The following is a 25,846-nucleotide window of genomic DNA, read 5'->3' on the forward strand; positions in this document are numbered from 1 at the left end:
GCTCTCTGCTGCCTTTGTATTTTTCTTCTACATCATTCTGACAATCCAGAAGTTCTGTGTGGTTTGAAGTTTGCTTAGTCTTAAACACAAGTGCTCACACCACATCCAAATATTCTTTTTCTTCCACTTCAATAACAGACTGAATTGCCTCTTTGTGGCACTGGGTACTTGTAGTTTCCACTCCAGGTATTGGTATCAGGAGAAAACACAGACAAGCCAAGGGTGACACCAGTTTGCAGCTCAGGGGGAAGGCAATACCTTGCCTCTCAGTAACACCCTGCTGGCCTTTCAAATGACCTGACTTTGCTGAGCTGAAGGATGATTTATGTCTGGCAAATTTTTGGAAGAGTGTTTGAAGGCAGAAGATTGTTTGATTTAGGTGCGTCTCGACATGTTTAATATTTGAAGTGGATGGGAATGGATGGTGACAGGAGGAAGAACAGGCTGGGGGATGTGGAGAGAAGTCTCAGGCTTGTTGACAGCGATGTGGGGAGACATGTAGCAGGTTTTAGATCTGTCTGCTGTTTTGGGTACAACATATTAGGTCTGGCCTGATGTATTCTTGACAAGTCTGTCTTGTGTCTTCAGCAGAGCAAATTGAACTGCAGTTGTTTTTCAGCTGTAGTTGGGTTTGAGTTCTGCTTTTTGTGTGTGTTTTTTCTTTTCTGTAGATATTTGTGTGTTTGTAGGTTTGTTTGTTCTCAAACTTCTGCTCACATCTCCAGTGCCTGTTTTATATTGGAGTGAAAGTGTTGGGAAGTGGAGAAACCCCCAAAACTTCTAACAGTCAGTTTTGTTACAAATTCAGCATCAGCATCACATTAGAAACAGGAGAAATGAGTTGTTAATCTGCTGTCTTTGAAGTAGATAGAAAATATTTCATGTGCATCCTCCAGCATAAAGCAAGTGTAATCCCCTTTTATTATGTGTGACTTTATTAGTAATTGCTTATAAAAGGCTTTTTGAAGATGTGACTTGTTAAAAACAACTTCATGAAATAACCAGTATGCATTCAACAGAGAATTTTTTTTGTGTTCACATTTTTAATAGTTCTACTTCATTGTCTGAATTCAGCAAAATGATCTGTTTTGCAGGTATCTTGGTCAGACATAGGAGGACTAGAAGATGTCAAGCTGAAATTGAAGCAGGCAGTTGAGTGGCCCCTCAAACACCCCGAGTCCTTCATCCGAATGGGGATCCAGCCTCCAAAAGGTGTGCTCCTTTATGGACCTCCTGGGTGCTCAAAAACCATGATAGCAAAAGCTTTGGCCCATGAAAGTGGTCTCAACTTCCTGGCAGTGAAGGTAGGCCATTTATCTTACATTTTCTTAACTTCTGCATAGCAACTGGTAGCTGTGTGGTTATGGTAGTTCTGATCCTTATATATGATGTAAATATCAAGTAAGGTTTGTGTTTTCTTATGAAAAGTAGTGTTTTCTTGTGTGCTTTAAAAAAAATACTGTTAGCACAGAAATGGTATGTTGGATGAGTGAATAAGCTTTGGAGTGACACCTTAAATACTGGCATTACTTTAAGTATTTTTAAAGATGGCAACAATGAAATTCTTAAAGCAATATAAATTAAACACAACTCTGGATAGTGGGTAGCTGCTCTTCCTGTAATAATTGCTTGCATAAAAATATTATCATCTCATCTCTTACATTCCTTTTCTTTCCTCAGGAAGGTTACTTTCTTTATCTTACTGTTCTCATGTTATTATGGATTTTTCTTGGCCTATTTGCCTTTTCTCAGTGGAAATAGTTCTACTTCATCAGTTTTTAGAAAGTGTGCAAAATCAGTTATCTGGAGTACTGTTGGATAAACGGGATATCTCTCAGTGTTAAGAAACACCTCAGGTATAGAAGAATTTTGAATTTCCTTGCATATGAATCAGTGTGATTGATCACTGTGGGGTGTCTGGAAAACACATGAATGGAAGCTATTTAATAATAATACTGAGCTTCAGTGCATAGGAAGAAAAAAGATTACATGGACTAGTCCTGCAGCTGTGTCAGAATGTTAATGAAGTGCAAGAAAAAACATTTGTTTAAGTATTTTGAAAGTATCTCCTTCTCAGCAGTAAGATCACGTCCTCTTCTCTGTTGCCCATCTCTTTACTCACAAAGCCTTCTGTGTTAGTTTCTGCACAGCTTCTTCCTCCTCATGTCCTTTCAGGCACGCTGTAGCTCAGGCTCCTGTCCTCCCTGGGATCAGGGACCCACACTGACCCAGTCATACTAAACCAACAGCCCTTCACTGCCCTGGATTCCCCAGACAGGTCTCTGGGTCAGGATCACTGCAGTGAGAGCAGCCCTGGAAACCTCAGCCCTTAAGAAACAGCACCTTTAGTGCCTCTTTCATGAAGACAAAGTAGTTCTTTGTACTCCAGAGTTACTGGTAAACAAGGTAACCTTTTCCTTCTGTGCTGCTTAAAAGAAAACATTGCTCTTTGTCTTGCTCAAAGCACTGGTGTCTGAGAGGGTGGGGTAAAAAGGTAGCAGACTGGAAAAAAAACCCAGTTAAAAATGAATGTTGTTGTTATCCTATATCCCTCAGTCACAGCTCCATCAGACATTTTTACTGATGCAGTTAATTGTTCAAAGATGAAAGGTGGCTCCTGCTGCCCAGGAGGTATCCGAAGGTGCACTGAAAGGAAATGCTTGTGTACAGTAATGCAGCATTTTTCCATGGTGGAGTTCTGAGAGTGCAACCCCCCAATCACTGACAAGCTGCAGCAGAAGGGGTTGGCTTGAGGAAACTGCCTTTTTACTCCCTGTTGGTTTAAATCCCTTGACCTGGAACTGGTCAAATATTTGATGTTCAGATGTTTCAAGAAGTGCATCTCTGGAGCGTGTCCAGCCTTGGATATGTTGACTCCAGGAAGGGAACACAGTCCTCTTTCTCCAACTTCACATTTGTTTCCTGGACAGAAAAGGGCAACATCCATCATTTACTAAATGTGTTAAACATTGTCTGTAGCACTTCTTCAAGCATAATAGCCATGAATTAATTTCTACTGCATGTGTTCCTGCAGTAGATGAATATGTGGGGTTTTGATTTTGTTTTGTTTTTTGAGGGGACTTCTCTTGCTTATAGCCCTATTAACTTTCCCATTCTTTACAATATGTCTCAAAATCCATCCCTGGAATTGACATCAGTCTTTTTTGAAATGAGTGTGTGTTTCTTAATAATTTATTTTTCAGACTTACATTTTCCTTGCAGTCTTTCCTGCCTCAAATATGTAATTTTGATGCGAAGTGTCTGCTGTAGGATGTGTGTGCTCTTTCAGGATAGTGCTGGGAGTGCAGGTTCCTGAGTCCTGCTCAAGAAGGGGCTGCAGACAGGAGGCTTAGCTTTGGCTGTGGGACCCTACTGCTGGATGCTGTGTCTGAAACCTGAGAGGAAATCAATTCTGTTACATGCGGTGTTTGCTTGGTCCAGTGATCTTTTGAAAGATGGACCTATTGTGTCTGCACTCTACACTTCAGATCCATGCCACAGTTAGAACCCAGCTCTCCAGAAGTGCTTTCCTGGTCTAAGCTGTCTGTCCTGCTTCGGTGCCACAGGTATGGCCCCTGCCCCAGCCTGTCTGCAGAAAGGCTGTGCACTGTTTCCCAGATGTGTGTGTGCAGTGCCTGTGCAGTTTGGACAGCTGCCTCTGTTAAACGAGATGTTTCAGCTGAGTTAGGTGTGAACTGTTCCAGTGTGACCTTTCCATCTGTTCTGGGCACAGGGAGCTGTCACAGCGCAGCCTCCGGCCCCTCTGACTGGCCTCGGGTCTGGGAGATGGGCAGAGTTTGGATGTCATTTCTGGGCAGAGGAGCTGCAGAAAATACCGTGATGGCAGCAGATGTTTGACGTTGCATCCTGTTCTCTCCTGAAATCCATTGTGAGGTTTGAATGGTTAGTGTTACAATGAATGTGGCCCTTTTGTAAACATGCTCTTTGATACTCGGCCAAACACTTTTTATAGCTGTATTTTCACCAAGATTGGTGACCTTTTGCTTTTCCAAGAGAAAAGCAGTTTGCTGGTTGGTTTGTTTTACAAAGCAATCTTGCATATAATTCCTAAGGGGAATTGTTTATTTTTATTCCTTCTCTCGACTTTCTTTGTCTCTAATACAATGTATCTGCTAAATTTACTGAGGAGGAGGTTGTCAACTATTTTCCAGGGGATGGCTTTTCCTGCTCCTTCCCGTCAACCCCTTTTTCTAAATCTCTTGCAGCATTGAGGTTTTTCAGGGTTTTAATGGTCGTGTGGATTATTCCCTTCTCCCAGACCTCTCTTACAGAAAAGGCAACTGAATCGTTCTCAGCTTCTTGGGGAATTCAGTGTTTTGTGGTCATGGATACAAGCAAGTATAGTCTGTGTGAAGGAAGGAATTAGGAGAATTTTTTCATTCTTCAGGATTGAACATCAGGCTTGACTTGTCAATAGTTTTGATCTGATTGAGTGCTTATTTCAATCAGCCTTCTCTGCACCTCTGTACTTCTTCACAGACCTTTTGTGCTTGTCCCAAAGTTTGTAATTTTCTTCTGAAATGTACTTTATACATCTTTTACTAGTAGGAAGAGGAAAATTCTATGCAGGTATTAGACCTATCCATATTAATAGGGTGGGGGATATAATTTTCAGGTCCTGCCAGGCTGGTGACATGTACACAAGGCTGTCTTGACATTTTTGCTGTAGATGTCATTTAGCTTTCTGAAATGGAACATGAAAGAAATGAAACCCTTTGTCACTGTATTATTTCTGTGGGCTATTTTCCCTCTTTTGACTATTTATGTAGTAGATATTTCTCTGTACTGTTTTGACAGTTCCTGCACTTAGGGTCAGCTTTGTCTGGCTGCTTTTTTTAGATATATTTTTATTAGACCACTAGTGGTTTATGGTGGCATTATAAGAATATTTTTGAAGGAAACGCCCTTATCTTGCTGAATGGCACAAATAATTATATCTGCATTTGTCTTGTATCTTAGTTTATTTAGATTTGTTATGACTGCACTCTTGGATTTTTAATTTTTTTAAATTTTATTTTTAGGAAATCCTGTGTCATTCTGTTGTGCAACGGATCTAATGAGCAGTACTTTTCTTTACAGATTTTCTGGGAAGCAACTGTGTGGAATTTTTTACCCCCTCTTATTGTGGTATATTTAGGTCATTAATTTTACTACCAAAGAAGAAAACCATTGTGCTTTTTTTTTTGTTTTAACCTATTTCAGAATGAACACTGAAGTTGCTTTTATGTTGTCAGGGTGGGAGGTACCAGCACGGTACCTACTCAGATAAACTCCATTGCCCAGTTATGATGCATCCCTTACCTGATGATCTGATCCATGGGGACTTGGAGTTCTGTTTTCTATCCAACAAGCAGATTACCTGTGTTTATAAAATATATAGCAAGAAATATCATGTGTCTTCTCTATTCTTGTAAAGTGTTTGGAAGCATCATTTTTCCTCTTGCTTCTTAGTACTTTTTAACATTTGTCTGTTTAAAATCAAAACTAAAGCAAAAACTCAGTGACAAAAACCAGCTTCAATTTAAAAAAAACCAAAGATTTAGACCTCCAGAAGTTAAACCCCTTGGAATTCAGCTGAGACACAGTAATTGTTGTAAACAAGATGAAGCAATACTTTAAAAAAAATCACATGAAACAAAGAAAACCAAACCCACCTGTGACAGTAACGAGTGTTTAAGGATGTTAACACCAAGCAAACCAAGGTACAGACCATGTGAACTATACTGTTCTAGAATATTACCTGCATTGGTTAGGAGCTTCAACAGTGGTGTGATTTAAAAAAATAAATATATATTCCTGACATTTTATTTGCTGTTACTTAAGAGCTCAGACTGAAGGAATCTTTTCTTTCCTTAATTAGCAGTAATTACAAAAATATACAGTTCCCAAGCTCTGACTTCACCTTGGCTTGATTTAACTTCCTGTATCACCCAGGCGATGCTTTTGTACCACTCCCCGTGCTTGACATGTGCTTAAGCTTAGTTTGTCATCTGGGTCAATTATGTCAAAATATTTTCCAATTGAAGTTTCCTCTGCTTTTTCCCTTCAGCCCTTGGCTGTGGCAGCTCAAACAGATTAATGAGGCTTGGAAAGGTCGACTGCTTTGCTTTGTGAGGAACTGTCAGTGAATTTTGGGGAGACAGTTTAGCCTTTTGATGGGGATTTCAGTGGGCAGATGCCTGAAGTAAGAAAGCTTCATGTCTGTGACTAGCTATATGCAAAACACTTTAGATGATACAGAAAAAGCATTGTTGTTTTATGAGAAACTTTGTCAAACATTTGATAAAATTTCTGAAAAGATCCATAGTAACACATTTACTTGTTAATTAGCAGATAGTGAAACCAACTGTATCTGAAAAATTGAAGATTTTTACAAGGGAAAACAAAGTGAGATACTCTGATGAGCTCTTTTAAACCTGAAATTATACCTGCATGTTTTACTCAACTAAAAATAAAAATAAGGCATTCATCATATGCCTCTATAAATCATATGCCAAATCATCATGTGCCCATATAAAAAAAGCCATTCTTACCCTAAGCTTCCCAAAAGTGAATGTGCAGGCAGAAAATGATTAATCTCCTGTCTCTGTTTCCTTGTCCCTTCTCAATTACTTTGCAAGATTAATTTTTCGTAGCACTTAGTCTCTCTCTCTCTCTCTCTTTGCAAGTTCCCAGCAATGGAATGGGGTGTTGCTGGAGGGGTGAAGTGTCAGCAGCTAAATAATTTTGCAGCAGGGTTGGCTGGTTTCACGTGGTTTTGCTGTATGATTTTTGATCCCACATGGATCCTGCCCAAGTGGTGCCAAGCCTGGTCCTGGGCAGAGTGGCAGGGAGTAGAAGCAGCTACTGGAAATGTGTGATGAACAGAAACGACTTGCAAAGGGATTTATTTCCCTGTGAGTGGAGCAGGTGAGCAGGATGGGTCACTTCTAGATCTGTTTCAACTCTGTCATGATAGTTCCACCTCTGACTCGACACTGCTGTGCCTGTGCAGCACTTTGCAAGCATGGAAAATGCCAGTAAATCCGAGTGTCAGCTGTGTCCCTGTGCTGGAGAGGGCCCTCTCCAAAGGCACTGGTGCATGCTCTGAGTTTAATTCAATGTTTCCAGTCAGTTCGCTCTGCAGTACAAATACTGCCTTCTGTCTTGTAAAGGAGCCTCCAAAGATTGCCACTGAAGTTTGCTGGCCAAGGCAAATGGCAAACAAGTGAATTCTGGTGCATGCCAGGAAACAAACTGGGTATTATATTTGCCTTTGATTATGCTGCTTGTAGCAGCTTCACTGCCAGGACTGAGCATGGCAGATTTTTGCCATTTTACTCCCCATGATACCTTGGAGCCCACAAGCACCTGCTGAAATTGAGGTTTTTAAAACACCAGGCAGGTGTCAACAAGTTTTTAAGGTCCTCTGGAATGCAGGGCAGAGCGAGAGGAAGCGATTAAAATAGTGCATGGCGCTCAGCCCAGGGTTTCCTTGTGCTGGGAAACTGGGAGGGTGGCAGGTTAAATCTTGGAGCAGCACTGGAAGAGAAGAACTGGCCTTTATTCTTGACAAGCAGAATGCGTTTTCTGAGCAAATATTTTTCTATGCTGCGTAACCAATTACAGAGTCACACACGTGCAACCTCAGCGTTGGAAAGAGCCTTGCTGGTAAAATAAAGGAAGTCTCACTGTTTGTCTTGTTAACTGGCTTCCCTGCAGCCAGCCTGAGTCCTGTGTTGCTTTGGATTGGCTGTGGGAGGGGTGGGAGAGCATTTTGCCATCGAGATTACAGTGCCAAAAGAATAAGTAACTAATTTCAGAGTCTCTTCCAAATGAGTTAATGTTGTAATAGTGAGTATAAGGCTGAGAGACTTGGGATTGGGATTGTTCCCGATGTTTCTGCTTTGAATGTGGCAAACAAGGAATTGTGCATTATGTTGTAGTAATAATCTAGTGTAATAATCTATAGGATGTGATATAAACTCTTTAATTGGATTTTTAAAACATAGGAATTGTACTTAATGGCTAACATAGCTTAGTGTGTCTGTGTTAGAGCCCAGAACTTTTATGTGAGGTTATCACTATTTTTGAAGAGCTGGAGAAGTCTGGAGTTGTGTCCAACTGTCTCAGCAAGTGTTAAGTGCATAACTTACTTGATTGCCAAAACTGTAAAAAAGTTATTTAAGGGAAGTCACTCACTAAATTTCCTACCCCAGTGGCTACCCCAATGTTTTCAGGGGGCAAAAATCTTCAAGTGGTTTTAAGCACTGCTTAGAAAAATGACTGATATTCTTAAGTTTCAGGGATAGCAGATGTTATCCTTGCATTTTAAAAACACTTTGAGAACTTCTGTCATAGCCATGTGTACACAGGCTTATCTCATGTTGCAGCCTGTATACAGGGATCTTATCTTTTGATGCAGTTAATCTTTGAAGAGTTGATTCTGGTAATGTTTTAAATGTAAGGAATTTCTTTTCTTGCTTTTTTTATTAAAAAAAAACCCAAATAAAATTCACCCAGACCATAAATAAGTAGAAGGTTTTGTGATACAAGGGGATATATCTTGTAAATGAAGAGCAGATAGTCTTTAAACAGACCATGCCTGGAAACAACCTACTTTGTGGCTAAATAAAAAAACCTCAGGAGTGTTCAGTGGGCCTGAATTGGCAGATTTTATTCTGTCAGTCTGGACTCCTGCTCACAAATAGTGTGCTTATATGCATGGCTAAACTACAACTGCTTCTGCCGATTTTCTGCTCCAAATCTTTTGCTGGTTTTGGAGTCACTGTGCAAATGACCAGAAGAAACAGGTTTTATTTTTTCATGTCCGTTCATATGGAAGATGAGTCATTGCAGAAGAGAACAGAGTGGTGCATCATTAAACTGCCCCACTTGTTACTGTCACCTCTTGGTCAGTGTAGCAACAACTATAAACAACCTTTAAAGGAGTCCTTGTGCTCCTCTCAGGGCCAGAAATGATCTTTCAACAATCGTCGACTTGCTGACGAAGTTGAGCTTATGTCACTTGATTTTTAAGGCATTAAAAAATAGAATACCTCTCCTGGTATTTCTTGAGTGGTCTCCACCTTCAGAGCATCTTGCTAAAAGAAGGTGAGCTATGTGAAAATTAGAAGCGTGTCAGCTGCCAGCAGGGGAGTTTGTGGTGGCCTGTAGACTGCTTGTCATGCAGATTTATTTTTCAAAAAAGAACTGCCATACCTCTGAGCTGAAGGACAATGTGGGTGCAGACAGGGTAAGGCAGAGGCTCACCTAAGGGGGGACCACAGCTAACCCAGTACAGGTGCTGCATCCCAGTTCTTTGAACATTTCTTGATTTTTGTGTTGTGGTTTTCAGTGTTCGCATGAGATGAATTGTACAGTGCTGCCTCACCTTCTGTGTGTGCTTTGTCTTACTCTGCAGCCTCTTCCTTTATTGATGTGTATAATAAGAGTGCCAAGCCACTCAAAATAACCATGATATTCAAATGCAGTTCTGGTGTTGCTAATGAGGAGTGAACCAGGAGAACTTCAAATCAATTTTCAGTAAAATTCTCCATTAGGAGGCACAGGTCATTAACACATAGTGGTCTTTCACCTGGACTAGCTACTTAATGAAGAGGCAAATGGAGAAAAGCTTCATGTTGAAGCTTACAGCAAACTCATGCATTCAGAATAATTCTCTTTGGAATAGTTTTAAACAGTATTTATTGCTTTGATGTTGCCTTCTATCCTATTTTAATGCTTAATTAAAAATAAAACGCCAAGCATCTGAAATTATATTGTACCTTAAAGCTTAAATAGAGTAGTTTTGATTTTAAGTATTTTTTTTTCTTCTCAGACAAAAGAAAAGGGAATGTCAGGCTGTTTGATGTTGTGTCATACTAGAGGAGTGCACTGGCCCTGATGTATGTGATGTTGGTTTCCATGAGAATACTGATGTGAGTCAAGATTACTTATGGGAATAAGGACATGAAAGAGGATGTCCACAAGCTCCAAGAAAAAGTCAGTAAAAGGAATTTGTAATTATGGATAGAATTTGCAGTGGTTTCTCAGTGTATCAGCTCAGCCTAACAGAGAGCTGGACAGAAAGAGAGGACTGTGCTCTCATTCCTTATGGATTTGTTAGGCCCGTGCTATCGGATTCCTCATCTCCCTGGCTGTGATGAATGGCAGTTGGGCTCTCTCTGTTCCTCACTAACTGCTCCATGCTCCTCTTGGGCTGTGTCCACAGTCAAGAGCAGGAAAAGGCTTCGTGTTTCTCCCTCTCACCTTGTTCTTTCCTTCTCTTTTTCCTGCATTCTTTGGTTGTGTGTCTGAATAATTCTGTTTCCACACAAGTATACACCAGAGTCCAATTTTGCAGTTGTTGGAGGCCTCCAGATGACACTTTAACTACCACAGCAGTTGCTCTAAGGGTGGGTGTTGCTGAAAGGAAGGAAGCTAATTTTGTACCATTTACTTTTCCTGTGAGCAAAGCATGCAGGGCTGCTCATCCAACCTTAAACCATGGGTTTGACCTGCATGCTACACCACGTCTGGCTACTGCAGCATCTCACCTGGTCCTTTGCATAATGGACAACTTTGAATGCCTTGCTGATATCAGATAACTTGTGCTTTGCTTTTCAGAGTATACATTGCGTTTTTTCCCTAAACATGCCCGGTATTTTCCAGTGGTGCCAGTATCAAGATAAAGTCAATGCATTAAACTGTTTCTGCAGGAGTAAAAATGAATTTGGAGGGGGGACACTGCAAGAAGCAGCATACTGCATTTTTAGACTGAGGAATCTGTGTTCCACTGACCTGGGAACAAAGTTCAGATGATCCCATTCAAGAGAGGCTGTAATAGAGGTTCTGTCACTGCAATGTATAAATGTGTATGTGCCACATCCTTAAATATAACATACCTGCTGCTTAAAGCTGCCTTACTGCTCTGGGCTGAGTGTTACCTGAGGGTACTCACAGCTGTGAAGCATAGGAAGGTGGTTCAGTTTTCTGACTGTGAAGGATGTTGTTTCTGCTGGTGAAATGACACCTGTTCCCTGGAAAACAGATTGAAGCCACTGCCTTTTTTTCGTTCAGGGTGTTGGATAATGGTCCTTGGTTGAGGCTGCAGGTCAATGTTGATGGAAAGCAGGCTGAAGTCAATGAGTCATTACCAATCCCAGGAGAATCTGGGGCCCATTAGGAAGCATTATTTAAGCAGCCTATCCTACAGGATATAGCAAACAGAAAATACTCTGAGAATTCTCCATTGTTTTACTTATTATAATTGTAAGTACTTGTTCAAGGCTTGAATGCTGACCCTGTGGTCTGCAGTGTATTCCTGGTGGACAGGGCTGTGAGGATAAACAGGCACCAGGGCAGCTGGCACTAATAATCCTGCTTGGCAGTCTCAGCAGAGGAGAAGGAATGTGAATGAGCTAAGACACTGAACAGCTTTCTTCCTGGGGATGGAGTGCCTCCTGGATGGGTTTCAGGTGTGCTGCTATGGCAGCTTCTTTCTGGACCTGCAAACTGTCAAGTTCAAGGAAGCCCTGTTAAAACATTGCTTTAAGTCACTGTTTTGGTGCTTGGCTGGGCAGGATGCATGTGAGAGTGCAAGTAAATGCTTTACTATAATATGTCCTTTTGGCTGATTTGCACCTCCTTCTTGTTAATGTTGAGCCAAACACCTTCTAAGAACCTTTCAAAGTGTTTATTTTTTGTTTAATTCTGTTTCTCATGAAGGTACTGGGAAAGTATTAGGATGAGAGGGCTAGTGCATAGTTACATGCATGCATAGTACTAAAAAAAAGGTAGCTCAGCTGGTTAAAACTTGGTTGTACTAATGCCAAGGTCATGGGTTCAATCCCCTGTGTGGGCCATTGACTTGTTGGACTCGATGATCCTTGTGAGTCTCTTCCAACTCAGAATAGTCTATGATTCTGTGAAAATAAATGGAGGAAAGTTTAGTACAGGTAGAGGGTACATCTGAAAATGCACCAGTAGGACTTGTAAATGACAAGTTACCAAAATTTCTTGTAACAGAGCATCAGCAATGTAGCACTTGCAGCACTGGCAGATTGTCCCAGTTGTTTTGTATGTAAATGAAATATGCTTGTGAAACTTTTATTTTCTATCTTGCAGGGCCCTGAGTTGATGAATAAGTACGTTGGTGAGTCTGAACGAGCAGTGAGAGAGGTGAGAAAGGGCAGGCTATGGATAATGTTAGATTTTAAGTTTTCTTGACATTCAAACTCTTCTCTGCTTATAAGGTTAACTTTAAACTTTCTGAAAAACTCCTTCTGGTGTAAGTTAAGAAAAAAAAAAGGCAGCAGGGATATTTTCTGTTGTTCAGCTTTCTCCTATATTGGCCTAGTGATGCATGTCAGATTTGGGATCCAGTAGCAGTTTTCACTTCAAGCCTGCATCGTGTGGTGCCATGCGTTGCGATGAGGGTGATTAGACCCCAGGAAGCTTTCCTGGTTTCTGGAGAAATGGCTCCCTCCTTGCCCAGCACCAACCTAATCCCTGATACACCGCAGGAAGAGACGACCAGAGACAAGGAATGCCAGAACCAGAAGGAGCATTTATTACAACAAGCCTCATTATTTATAGGTTTGAGGGTGGAACTTTCCAGAACTGAGGGTGGAACCTCAACTTCCACTGGTGGATGGAGGGATTGAGGTTCACACCAATAACATGATGGAATGTAACACTGGAGAACCAATATGCAACTGAGGATAACAACCAATGAAAACACGTGAATAAAGACCAATGAGAAACCAAGACAACATCCAATCACAGAAGGGCAGGCTGCAATCGGTGGGAAAAGGCTCTTGGGGGATTATGGGAAGAAGAAACTTGGAGAGGGAATGACTAAGGGAAATAGGGATAGGGAAGCCATATTATGACATACTTTTTATTAAACAACCGCACGAACCTCTCTATTTTTGGGGCACTTGGGCTTGCACAGTCATCCTATTCATAGACCCATGTCTTGTAAAATTTCTTCCACTTTTGGAACTCCAGGTCTTCTCCCACAGTGAGTAACTTCTAAAAAAATCTGTTTTAAAACAAAAAATCAACCTAAAACAAGACAAAGCTGATGTCTGTTACGTGATGCTCTGTAGCTTTTGAGGCATACATGGGGTTATAGTATTCTGGGGGCAGTTTCCATCCCTTAAAACTGGGTGTTTCATTGTTGTTTTTCTAGATCTTCAGGAAAGCCAGAGCGGTGTCTCCTTCAATTCTTTTCTTTGATGAGATAGATGCCTTGGCAGTAGAAAGGGGAAAGTAAGTAATCCTGTTACAAAAATAAGAGGCATAATTTTTTGTTAAATTACTTTTACACTGTACAATCAAATTATTTACCCTTCTAGAATCATTTTATTAAATATATTCATTCCACATAGAGAAGCGTGGCATGTGTGACTTCTACTCAAGCATATTTAACTTGGCATAAACAGGTAAGGTGGTGGAATTCCTCCTTTCTCATCTCATTAGCAGCAATGATTCTTCTGGTTCTCATGCCCAGTGGCTCTTTTCTGTGGTTTTACCTTGCATCTATTTCCAGTAACTAACTCCTTTCTTTTCCCAGGATTGTGGCACTGGCCTAATTTGGTGTCTCCATTGAGCAAACAATATGATCATAATCTGTGTAACCCAAATTTCCAAGAAGGCTACTCATGTGCCTAATTTACACTTACATTGAAACATTTTGCCAGACTGGGAAAAGCTTCATGAAAAGATTTGAAAACACTGATGTCCTTTCATGTGTGGCATTTTAAGTGAATTATTGTGCAAACATCGCGTCTTATTGTTTTAATACTTTGTGATGATTCCAAGAGATGTTTAGCTTGTGTCTGAAGGAGGATTTAGTTGATACTACAGCATTTAAAATTTGAGAAACTCTGTAAGTGGAATACCTACTTAAAAATGCAACTGCTACTTGTGAGCAAGTACTTTTATCCTGTTTGGTTTTGCATGGAAAACTACCAACTAGGTGCATGTACAAAGTATTTGTCCAATTTAAAGCCTCATCAAAATGTCAACATTTTTCTGGAAAAGAAGCTCCCTCTGCATCCCCACAGATTCCTTGGTAATGCAAAAAAAGACATTTGTGTCTTCAAGAAAGGAGAATAGGTGTCATTGTGACATTTCAGTGACACAAATGAATTACTTATGTTACAGGAGGTGGCATCACGTGTAGCACAGAGCTGCCCTGTGAAACTGCTGAGAAATGAACATATTTGCTGTTGAAAATGCAAAATCTTTGTGAAGGTGTTTTCATCAGCATCCTTCTCATGTGGAATGTATGCAACTGTGCAATTTGTGAACTTCCTAGAAACGCCATGCACTGAAACACCTTGCAACAAAAAGTTGCAAAAATGTGTGCTTGAATCGAGCCAGTGAAGGGGGGAGAAGTATCTTCCCCTGCTGCAGTTCTTAATATGTTAAGCTTTCAGAAACACCACTTCATCAAGATAAAACCTTTTGGAAGAATAAGCCATAATGATTTTAATCAGTGTTTTCACACAGTGCCCTCGAGGTGTGGAGTTTGTTTGTTTGTTTGCTCTATTCTTTTAGGGAGTAAACAACCCAATTTTACCTTACCTGGGACTGTCTGTGGGGGGTAGTAGGCCTGGCACAGCTTGCTGAAGAATGTGGTATGACCTGCTGTAGCCGTGTTGGGCTGGAGACATCTGGTTTTGGAGCTTTAAAAAGAACAGGGTGGGACACACAAATATTTCATTGTCAAATCTGAACCAGATGGGAGGTAAAATATGTAGCAGAGTTCTCATAAAATTCATCTGAAATTAAATGGTGTAGGAAACCAGACAAGGCACTTATTAGAAATGGCCTTTTTTTACAGGCTGACTTTGCACAGTAGGAATTTGCAAATGCACTAGAGATGCTAACGATTTGTGGCCTCTGGAGATCCATTTCCTGAACTATTACTAACCATGCTGAAGTTTTCAAGGAAACACCTGTTTATATTGTCTCCCTATTCCCTCTGTTGGTTGAATTAATTCTCTCTGCCTTGGCAGTGAAAAACACTCTGTGATACAGCTTTGTAAGGGTTTTTTTCCCCTCTCAGTTTAAATCCTTGTTAGGATGCTGTGGGCTTTGTGCAGAATGTGCCACATCCCAAATCTCCTGGGTAGGCAGCCTCTCCTGAGCCTACCAGGACATGACCAGAGATAAGGAGAATTGTTTTATGTATAATTCTAATCTGAAATACAGATGTGAAATAACGTTGAGTAATTGCTTAATGCTTTTGCCCTTCAAAACACTTTGCCAAGTATTCATTAACCCGCTATTACTTGTTTAGATTTGACAAAAGTTTGTATTTTTAAAACAACTGTTTTGCTCCCAACCTGTAGAGATCAGTCACTAAACAGTCCCTTTTAAGCAGCAGGCACATAGGAACTAATAGACTTTGTGATTAATTAGCGTGCAGGTAAATCAAGAAAGATAAGGAATTACCTTGTTTGCACCATTCAATATAACATCTCTTTTGCATCATGTATTGGATTCTGCCACTGCACAAATCATTACTCCTTGGCAAACACTGTATCTGCATTCATTTGTGCCACAGGTCTTTATTTATTACACATTCCAAAGCCAAAATGCCATAATTCCATAATCGTAATACATGTAACACTCTGCCTAATGCAACTGTCTCCTGTAGCAGTTTTGTTTTACAGAATGTGTTTGTGTAGAACAAAAAAATACTTTGAAGACAGCAAAAATCATATTAATTGGCATAATTCAGTGTCGAAATGTATTATTTCTTAAAAGATTATTTCTTATCCAGCCTGCTTAGAAGTTCCATGTCTTTTATCAGTATGAACTTCCATATCTTTTATCAATATGAACTAAGCTCCTGGTATTTTTATTTGTCTCTCCACACCCTCCCAATTTTGCATGTAGGCAACAAATTAATACATATTAATCAAGGAATTAAAAGTGTGGGCTGGGTGCATACCAGCCTCGAAGACACTTTATGAAAATATAATCCTGCACCTCTGAAGAAAAAATACTTCAGTGTAAAGAGCAATCACCCAAGAGAAAAGCTTGGTGATCCTTAATGCAAGAAGATGAGAGGGTGGTTCTGAAAGGACTTGAGTTTCCAATGTGACAGTGAAGACAGCTAAAGATACTTTGAGCTGTATTCATTTCTGCATTTTGTTCTGTTACTCTGAGCTTCTAATGCTCTTGGAAGACTTTTTGTCTCTTTCTGGCTTATGTTGAGATATTAGAGGAAGTTTAGAGAGAACTGAAAATGAAAAATTAGGGGTTGAATGCCCTGGCTATAAAGAAAAAGGGAGGCATTCCCTATAACTGGTTCTAAAGAACAGATGACAAACCTGCAGAAGAAAAGATGGCAGAAAGTTAGAGGTGTCACACAGTGAGGTTTGAGTAGGAGAAATGATTGAGGTGGGGAAAGGGTCTGTAAATCAGAAAGGCTTTTGGTAGAACAGTCTCCTTCCCTGTGAGTCAGTCATTTGGGAGAAGCTCCAGAACCTTCCACTTGACATCTTTAAAACAAAACTGGCATTTCAGGGATTAAGGTGCAGCGAGGAGCAGTCGTGCACTGGCAGAGGTGAACAGTGGAATACACGGAGCCTTTTCCCTGCTCCGTGGCTCTAATGAGCATTTGCTTCCACGAGCAGGGTATGACTTTTTCCTTTCTTTCTCCATACTTTTGAAGGATGTTGTTATGACTGCTTCTAGGAGAGGCTGTGCTGAAGCAGGACTGGTCCAGATTCAGCAGCGCCTGAGCAGGAAGGTCTGCCTGGAAGTAATCCCTGGCCTGCACGAAGCTGGAGAGGCTTTACAAATTGCACAGCTGCAGAGAGTTATGGGTATTTGTTATCCCTCAGTATTCCTGACCATGTAAAACCTAATTCTTCTGGCCATTAGAGGTTGCCAAGAGGGAAATGGCTTGGTAATTAGACTTGAAAGTGATGAATGAACGTGGGTCTGTGTAAATGCAGCACAGACAGTCTGCTGAACTTAAGAAATCTCTGTGCTTTGGAAATGGGACATTGTTTATATAAGTAGGATTTTTAGGATTTTTGGGTAGGAGACATATTTGTTCCTTTTCTTGTTTTTCAGAAGCAAAGCATTTTCCCCTTTAACTGGAAGTCTTTGTAACATAAGATGGGAAATGTTGTAGGCTGCTGTAGAAGACACTGAGAAACTCCATTTTCAAAGGGGAAAAAAAGAAAAATAAAGACAGACAAGGGAGCAAATCAGTACCTTGCATTTGACTTCTGGAGACCAAAATAATTTGGTAAATGAATGTTGCTGACCTTTTCAGATTGAGGGTAGAAGTGACAAAGTGGAGGGACATTGGTACCAATCCCCTGAAACTACAGCATCATGATGCTTTCTCAGGAAAATAACTTACCTGTATGCTGGGGGGAGGATAGATAGATTTCTAAGCCACAATTTTAAATGCTCAGAACCACTGAAAGATGTACTGTTTTAATTTTAAGTATTAAATTACTTACAGTCTGAAGTTTTGAGGCTCTTGGGTTTCTAAAGGAAGTTGTGAAGAACAGCAGCTTCTCTGCTCTACTGTACCACCTCTGCTTTTAACAGGACAGTGATAAATCTTCTCTTTCTAAACCAACCCATCTTTCTGGAGTATTTTAGCCTGTATTTATACTCTGCACTTGAACATACCATTGCATGTTTGTATCTGTGCATATTCCCTGGTGCAGTGGGCAGCTTGTGTCACGAAGGAGGTCAGTGATTGCCTCCAGCAATGAAATCCATGGGTTGCATCCTGAAGGGATACAGTGAAGTGACATTAGGTAGGATAGAGGTTGTTGGCAGAAATCCACCTTGCACAGGGTAAATTACCAGTAGTAAATTACCAGAATTGGGGAACATCAGCTGATGCTCTGCAATAACTGAGCTGTGTTTGTATGTGATGTGCAGTTGAGACATTCAGAACTTTTGTGACTGCTGTGTGAATTCTTTAAAGTTTTGGAATTTGGTATCCAAACAGAAATATTGTCTTGGAAAAAAGCTGCGTGTCCAGTACCAACTTTCTATTTTAGGCCTAGCACGGAGTGGTGAAAAAAGAAAGGTTTGAAATTATTTAATTATACAGTAAACCTTAGAATAGCAATTTTATCAAATAGGATTGCCCATGGGTTCTGTGTATTTATGACAAATGTCTGCAGTCCCTTCAATTTGAAAAAAAACTTGCTTAACATGTCTTGTCTGGCAAGAATTCTTTATCAGAAAGTGTTCTAAATCTGTGTTTCTTCCTTTTTGTGTACAAGCCCCAATAATTTCTAACTTTGCCAGCCTGTATTACAACTGGGAAGTTAATAGAGATTTTCATTGGAACTGGTGGAAGCAGGACTGGATCCATAGACATTGTTCTTGAAGTCATCCAAGTGCATGGATAAATGTGCAGGGTTTACAGGGACTAATCAAGGCTGTTAATGCAGGTAGGCCTGTTCTGCAGTACTTGGGAGTGCTGTGGCAAAGCTCACCTGAGGCAAGATGCTTCAGCCAAAGACAGGAACGTGAGCCTCTCATTGGATTCCTGCCAGAGGCCCAGTTGGAACAGATGCCAGGATTAGAGGGATCAGGAGTGGGCATACATGGTGACTGCTTCAATTCCCAGTATGGCATTGGCTATGGAAAAAGATCATCTTACCCACACTAAATGAGCCCAAGCAATCTACAGCTGCCTGCAGGCTTGGGGCTACAATGATTGAATTTTTTTTTTTTGTGTGTGTGTATTTATTTTTTAAATTTACGATGACATTCAAGAGGAACATAATTGTAATTAAAATTTATAAATGAAACTTACTCCAGATGAAAGTGCACCTCTTAAATATTGTTGTAACAAAATGAAATCCATTCTAGTTAGTTACTTCTAGGCCTGCAATACTTCCAACTTAAACTGTACTTGCTTCCCTGGTAGACATGATTGATTACAGTTTTCAACTTGATTAACTTCCAGGAATGCAGAGAGGAAAAACGTTGAGAAAAACAGAGTGAAAGAAATGGGAAATTTACTGTGCACCAAGTGTGTGTTTGGGTTTTTTGTTTGTTTGTTTGTTTTGGTGTTTTCTTTTGAGGCAACATCAGTGTTAACGGAGCAGGAGAGCTCATGATTCCTGTGTCAGCTAGACAGTGCCAGGGCCAGCTGAAAGCATGGTCCAAAGTCCATCTTTCATGGATGTGCATCTGGAATTAGTTGCAAGTAGATGGGAAATGGGTGATGGATCACCACCTGGGTGATGTGCTTGGGGAAAGCCCTCTGGAATAAAGCCTGTTGATTCCGAACCTGTCTCAAGCTGGCTCCTTTTCTCCTTTTCCCTCCTTTCATTGCATTAATTTTTCTGGGCCTACTTCATTAATTTTTGGAAGCTGCAAAAGTAAGAAATTTAGGCAAATGGAAGAAGCTGGTTGTGTGACCGTGGAGGGTAATTAGGATGTGTTTGCAGCTGCTCATTTGTTTCAAAGTCACCTGCTGACAGCTGAGCACCATTGCCTGTTTTCACAAAGCTCACCATCTCTCTGGGAAGCTTTCTTGGAAACTGGAGGCCACTCAAGGAGTACTCAGAGTTCTTTTAATTTTTTATGTTTTTCTAATGTCTTAAAACCCAAATTATATGAACTTCACTCCATCAGCAAATCAACAGTTGGCAAAAGACCGTTTTGGCGTGGAGGTGACCATGAAGATAAATGTTCTACCCTGACTGAATTTCCCAGACTTTCCTAGGTTTCCTATGGAGATTTTCCTTCTGTGGTACTTTGAATATTGCTCTTGAGGAAACAGGGAAGACGTGAAGCAATATAGTGGGTAATAGCTGATACAGGTGCACACAGAATTCAACAGCTCATAATTGTAGGGTGCTGATGGAGGGAAGGCTTTAGGATTATCCTCTTTCAGAGTTTTTCTGATGACACAGGCATAAAAATTCCCTGCTATGGGGAATGTTTCTTACTTGAGCACTGAAGGGTGCTTGGTGTATATTAGTGTATTTGATTTTTTTTAATATGAATAGTGAAAGTAATGTAGGTGATAACATACAATATTTGCCTACTGTATCTTTAGACTTTGTAATAACATCCGAGCCTGCAGTATCTGTGTTGTTCTGACTAAGAATCATTGAAGTTGTACCATGCATGTGGTACAACATTCACAGAAATTTGACCTAATGTTTTAATAATGGAAGAGCCTGCTTTTTTCTAACTGGCATGGCAGTGTCCATTCTGCTGGACAAAATGCCCCAGTGCTAGAATTTTTGAGTGAAATTCAGTATCTGGGAACATCCTGCAATTACTATTTTTCTGGTAATGCTATTGGAGTCGATTATTTTAATTTTTTTCTTTCTAATGCTGTGGAAAACCTTAAGCTGCCAAAGCTACATTTCACCCGAGTTTTTGAGGGAAGGAAATAAAACAGTGTGACAGTTAATTACGATCACGGCAGTTGGACTGCAAAGCTGGACTTGGCAGGTGCTCCTTGCTGACAGGTTCCCCCTGCAAAGCCCTGTCAGAAATGTCAGACTCAATAAAAATCCTTCAGGCTCTGCGAGCGAGGTGGCTCTGGTGTGGGAGAGCGCTGGCAGGGGCTCTGGTACTTCACCAACCTTTTACCTCAGTGGTTCATGGAGAGGTAGAGAGTCCTGCCAGAAAGGTCTATTTCAACCTGTATTAATTTTTTTGATACTGTCCATTTTGTCGTGTCAGTGAGTGTTACATTTGTTTTGATATGAAATTGTTTCCAGAGATTTCAGTGAAAGAGTTATTTGAGGTGATACCACATCCACAAGTATTTTTAAAACCTATAAATTTTGATTATGATTGCAGTTCTTTTGTTAGCAGAAAAAATAATCAGGGCAAGTTTTATCTGTATGTAAATCTTGCCTGATGGGACATTTTGGAAAGGGAGGTGGTCTGTACTCCCTTCTCACAAAAACTGCATTATAGTTTTCAGCTTCATGAAGATTAATCCCTCTGCAGTAATTTATCCTGGACACTTCTCCTGAGATCTGCCTCCTTGACCTCCTGGCTCTGCCTGAGGTAGGGTCAGCTGTGCAGCAGAGGGGTCCTCCCAGACTTCCTCCTGGTTTTGTATCTTCACAGTTGCTGTGAATTTAATAGCCCTCAGTCTTATTGTGTGAATATTTCCTGCATTTCTACATCCACAGTTCAGCAACGTAACTAAATTAAGGTCCTGATTCTCAAGGTCAGGTGTTCAGACAGGCTTCAGTGCTGTTGAAGTCAGTGGTGAGATGGAGAGTCACTGGTTCTCCTTTAGAAGATTTAAGTGGTGATGGAGCCTTAAATACATTTTTCAGTGAAAATGACATCTGGTGTTGGAAAGCCAGTGAAATGAGTATTTTTTCAGAAGTGTTCTAGATGGGCAGATGATACAAATGTATGTTTGCTTTAGCTCGCAGTGGTGATGCTTACCAGGAGGTAAAACCACAGTGACTGTGTTCTCAGACTGTTTCTAGTTTTCAAATATTAAAAAATCTGTTAGATGAAGGGAGGGGCAGGGGGGAAGAGAAGGAAATTAAATAAGTGAAAATGTACAAAACAAGAAGTCAGTTGCTGTCCAAAAAATGCCTATAGCAAGAAGGGGAACAGATTTAAATATGATTTCATACATCTGGCTATGTCTGGAAACAAAATCTCCTTGGCTTGAAGAACTCTATGAGCTAGTGAACTGTATGTACTCCTTGATGCAGTGATAGAATCAGGCTGTGGTTGCTTTTATAACCCCAGGAAGATGTATGAGTGGCTTAAGGTATCCAGGGGAAAATTTCAGTGCCCACTGATACCTGAATCCAGCTGGCTAGAAGGTTGTTGGATAAGGCCAAAGGAGATAGAAATAAAAGCTGCTATAGAGACCCTTCACCTGCTATATTGAATTTGGAGCTGGTGCTCATGACCTCTCAGTTCCATCAGGCAAGGCCAGAATTAATTCTGATTTATTGTGATGCTTTGGTACACTGTAGAATGCATGATTTATTCTGCCAGGATGTGTATTGGGTGTGCTTTGGGATAAAATAAAATAAAATACCGAGAACATATTTGCCTTTCATATTCACCATCAATAGTCTGCTTTAATCCATGGACAGATGTACCTGACAGGCTTTTCCCACTCAGGAAGCTTCTCTGATGGTCAAGTGAAGTGCCTGTGCAGGAGCACACATATGCCTGGGTCTGAGACTGGTGGGATACTTGCAGGAGTAGCTGAAATATCATATAGAAGAGGATATCTTGCTTTAACTGTTCTGATAAACCAGCGAACAAAGACATTTTTTGCCTTTAAAATTCCTTCACAGAGGTTTTTAAATAAGGAGGCGTTGGCAAAAAAATGAACACAGAGCCTACGGACTGATGTATTTCATTAGGGCAACACAAGAGGTTCCTTGAAATTCTCAGGCCCTCCTGGAGCAGCCAGACTCCTCTTTGCTGACACGTTTTTTTTATTTTGAAGCTGAAGGTATTTCTGGTTTGGGCACGTGCACACATGGCCCTGCGTGGATTATGTGAGGGGCTTAACTCTGGCTGCCTGGATTTGCAGGCGGCGTGTTGACAGGAAATTAGTTTGTACCAGGACGTGCCTTTTGAGGGCTATTTCCAGGCAGTTGTGGTGATGACATCAGCACAGGGGGGTCAGGTGGAGGGGGGTGGCAGAGGCAGCCCCTTGGCTGAGAGTTGGTTTTGGCAGTGCCTCTGTGGGACTGGGGGGTTAGTCATGGTTTGTTTCTCTGGCTGCTGTTTGCGTCAAAAGGCAGGACAGCCTTAATGAATGTTGTCTGTGTTAATTGGAAGCCCTTGCTGGGAAATGATGGGAAAATGGGAAGGCGCAGAGTTGCGGTGTTCCCCCTCAGATTAACAGCTTGGGCAGCGCTCGGAGCGTGTGGGGCAGCGCCCAACAGCTGGGAAAGAGATTGCTCCCTGTGCCTGCCTGGGATCTTTATGGGCTATCCTGTTAAGCCAAAAGCTAATTTACTGTACATTCTGTGCTAGAAATGGTGTGTTGTGTGACAGCTTAGTGACCTGTGCAAATAGTAGTACTGAAAGGAGAACTCTGTGGTATCACAGGACCCAGACACCTCTTCATTTGATACTGGTTTTATTATTGGTGGTTTTTTGAGTGTGTGGATTTAAAATTATTTACTCTGCTTTTGAGAGATAGTGATAAAGCCCACAGTCATAGCCTTCATTTCCTGAGCTGTGTTGGACCATCAGTGACTGCCTAACTGCAGCGTTCTGATGAGGCCCTAATTGCATGAAAGTCTTTGCAATGTTCATTCCCCTGTAACAGTGGGGAGTTTCTTTAGAATAAACACTTTAACGTGTTATGGGGTTTGGTTTTTTTTTTCCAGTCCGAAGCTTGTGAGAAATATTTATATTGGGGGAAGGTGTAATATCTGTTGTAGCCACCTCTCTTTTGAACCAATTTTTTTTTTCAGGAAACAAAACAAAATTTAGCATCTCCTCGAAAGACTTCCAGCTTCAGATCGTCTTATATACCCCTAGCGTTTTGGTCCCAGTCTTATAATGATTTTTTCCTTTGCCTAGCATTTTCTTGTTCTCAGTCTATTGGGTATAAAGTCAAGTAAATGTGAAACTTATGCAAGATGGGAGGCCTGGATCCCTACTGACACTAGCTAATGTTACAAAGTTGATTTTAATTTCCTTTAAGCTCTGTGTCCTTCGGAAAGCATTTACTATCCATGACCAACACCTGAAGTGTTTTATCACACTCAGCCCTCTATAAGTCAGTGGGACTGTGACCCAGGGGTATGTTAGAAACTCTTTAATATCACTTGGGAATGTCTAATGTGGCTGCAGAAAACCCAAAAGTTGACAACCAGGCAACTCAAGTCCCTTCTCTAATATTTCTTAGCAACCTAAATATTCTGTTAGCCAACATTTATTACAGCTGCTCAAAGATGTTTTCCAGACTGTGCCTGATAAGTTAACTGTTTTGCACTGGAAAATTACAGAACCAGTTGGAGGATAGGAAAGTTAGAGAATCTTTTTCGTAGGACAGCTGTACAGCAGTGATGGAGACTGTTGCTTTGCCTCTGGAACATCTGGGAAGCGCTGAGATTGCAGGCAGGCTGGTGGTGTGTGGCAGTGCTGCAGCAATGTACATGGTTAGTCTCTCAAACCTATATTTGTGTGTTCTCTATCAGCTGGTAATAATTGGAGCACTTATATTTTAGTACATTGAATATATTTATTTTTGGAAAGTAGCGTTCACCAGGATAATGGGACTGCACCTGTGTGTAGGTGACGGTATATCTGCATAAACATTAAAGAGAACTTTTGTAAAAGGACTTGCAAAAAATTGGAGATTAAAACATTATCTTAATCCTCTATAGATTTGGTCTTGTTATAGGTATCAGACTTCTTTTGACTTCTTAGTATGAAGTTCAGAGGGATCTGGAAGAATTGGAGAGATCAATTATTTTAAATTGTATTGAAAAGAGCCTAATTAGGGGTAGAGAAATGAAACCTTCCCATGTGCAGCAGAGCAGGGAATAGCCCTGGAAGAGCAGTCCCACTGGTGAAAGCTGATGTGGATGTGTGCATACCCATCCACAGGGGAAGGCTCTGTTGGAATCCTGGTTTCTGGCAAAGCAGGACAAACCCCACATTTTTGGTGCTATCTGGCAATCTCCAGCTGCTTGCCCCAGCCTGCTTTAGCTCCCCTGCCCCTGCTCAGCAGAGGGAACACATTATGCCTTGTCTGCTTCAGTTTTTCACATATTGGTGATTGCAAAACTGGAGTTTTCAGGTTTTTGGTATTGGTTTTTTTTCCTGGTATCTGGAAAATCACCTGAGTTAAAGGACTGACAGTGCTATTATGAGGCAGTTGGTCAGCACTCAAATTTATTCTCATTTGATGGAGAGAACATAACAGTGTAAAGCAACTCTGCAAAACAGATGAACACCTAATTTTTATACTGCATTGGGTGAGGGGAGCGCTCCCTTTGGTGATGCTAAAAAGGAAAGCTTGTCTGACTATTAAAGAAGCTGCATGAATTCACTTATCTAAAAAATGTTTATTCCAGATATCCACATTGTGTTAAGTTCTTTATAACCTACATAGCAAGGCAGTAAAAAAACCCAAAACCCCAAGTAATTTGCTTTGTTGAGTACCAAGAAATAATGTGAAGGCCTAAGTCTCTGATTTGCTGCTCACTTGGTAAGACTGATACTGTTTCACAGGTTGAAGGTGAAAATAAAAATCAGAAAGCACTAAGATAAAAATATGCATCCTTTTAAGTTAAAAAAGAACAGTATATCTTTTCCTTTCTTCACTTTTCTAGGAAGGGAAAGCTAATGCTGTGCCTTTTTTTTTTGTTTTTGTTTAATCACTCAGCTCTTCAGGTGCTGGAAATGTAGCAGACCGTGTCTTGGCTCAGTTGCTGACGGAAATGGATGGGATAGAACAGCTGAAGGACGTGACAATTTTGGCAGCTACAAACAGACCGGACATGATAGACAAGGTACAAATAGATGCACTGTCGTATATCCTGTTCTTTTGAGAAGGCCAGATTTTGCTCTCTTACTCTCCAAACTGTTTACTCTCCAATTAATGTAATGATTTAAGAGTAGAAGTTTGAAAATGAAGACAAGGCACAGGAATGGTTTACATCTCTCACTTTTTTTTTTCCCTCTACAGAATTTTTACAAGAAACAAAATGTTTTGTGATAGCCTTAAGTATCTGTTTCCTAGACAAAATTTTCCTTAAGTCAAGCTCATTGAACTTGTGCAGCAACATTTGTGTCAAACTGCTGCTGTGGTTTTTGCTTCTGTTGTGTTTGTTTATGCAGGAGTTTGCTG

The 25,846-nt window shown here is 40.7% G+C and overlaps 1 protein-coding gene across 2 annotated transcripts in view; it reads left to right on the forward strand.

Annotated features, from left to right (window-relative positions):
- AFG2A (AFG2 AAA ATPase homolog A) overlaps window positions 1–25,846 on the forward strand; it is a 170,996-nt gene that overhangs the window by 27,413 nt on the left and 117,737 nt on the right. For both annotated transcript variants that reach the window (XM_071555550.1, XM_071555548.1), the window contains 4 exons: window positions 1,095–1,304; window positions 12,130–12,183; window positions 13,199–13,278; window positions 25,382–25,508. In XM_071555550.1, coding sequence (XP_071411651.1) covers window positions 1,095–1,304; window positions 12,130–12,183; window positions 13,199–13,278; window positions 25,382–25,508 — 471 coding nt within the window. The remainder of the gene's footprint in view (window positions 1–1,094; window positions 1,305–12,129; window positions 12,184–13,198; window positions 13,279–25,381; window positions 25,509–25,846) is intronic.

Source organism: Pithys albifrons, chromosome 5, assembly GCF_047495875.1.
Source record: "Pithys albifrons albifrons isolate INPA30051 chromosome 5, PitAlb_v1, whole genome shotgun sequence".
Classification (NCBI taxonomy): Eukaryota; Metazoa; Chordata; class Aves; order Passeriformes; family Thamnophilidae; genus Pithys; species Pithys albifrons.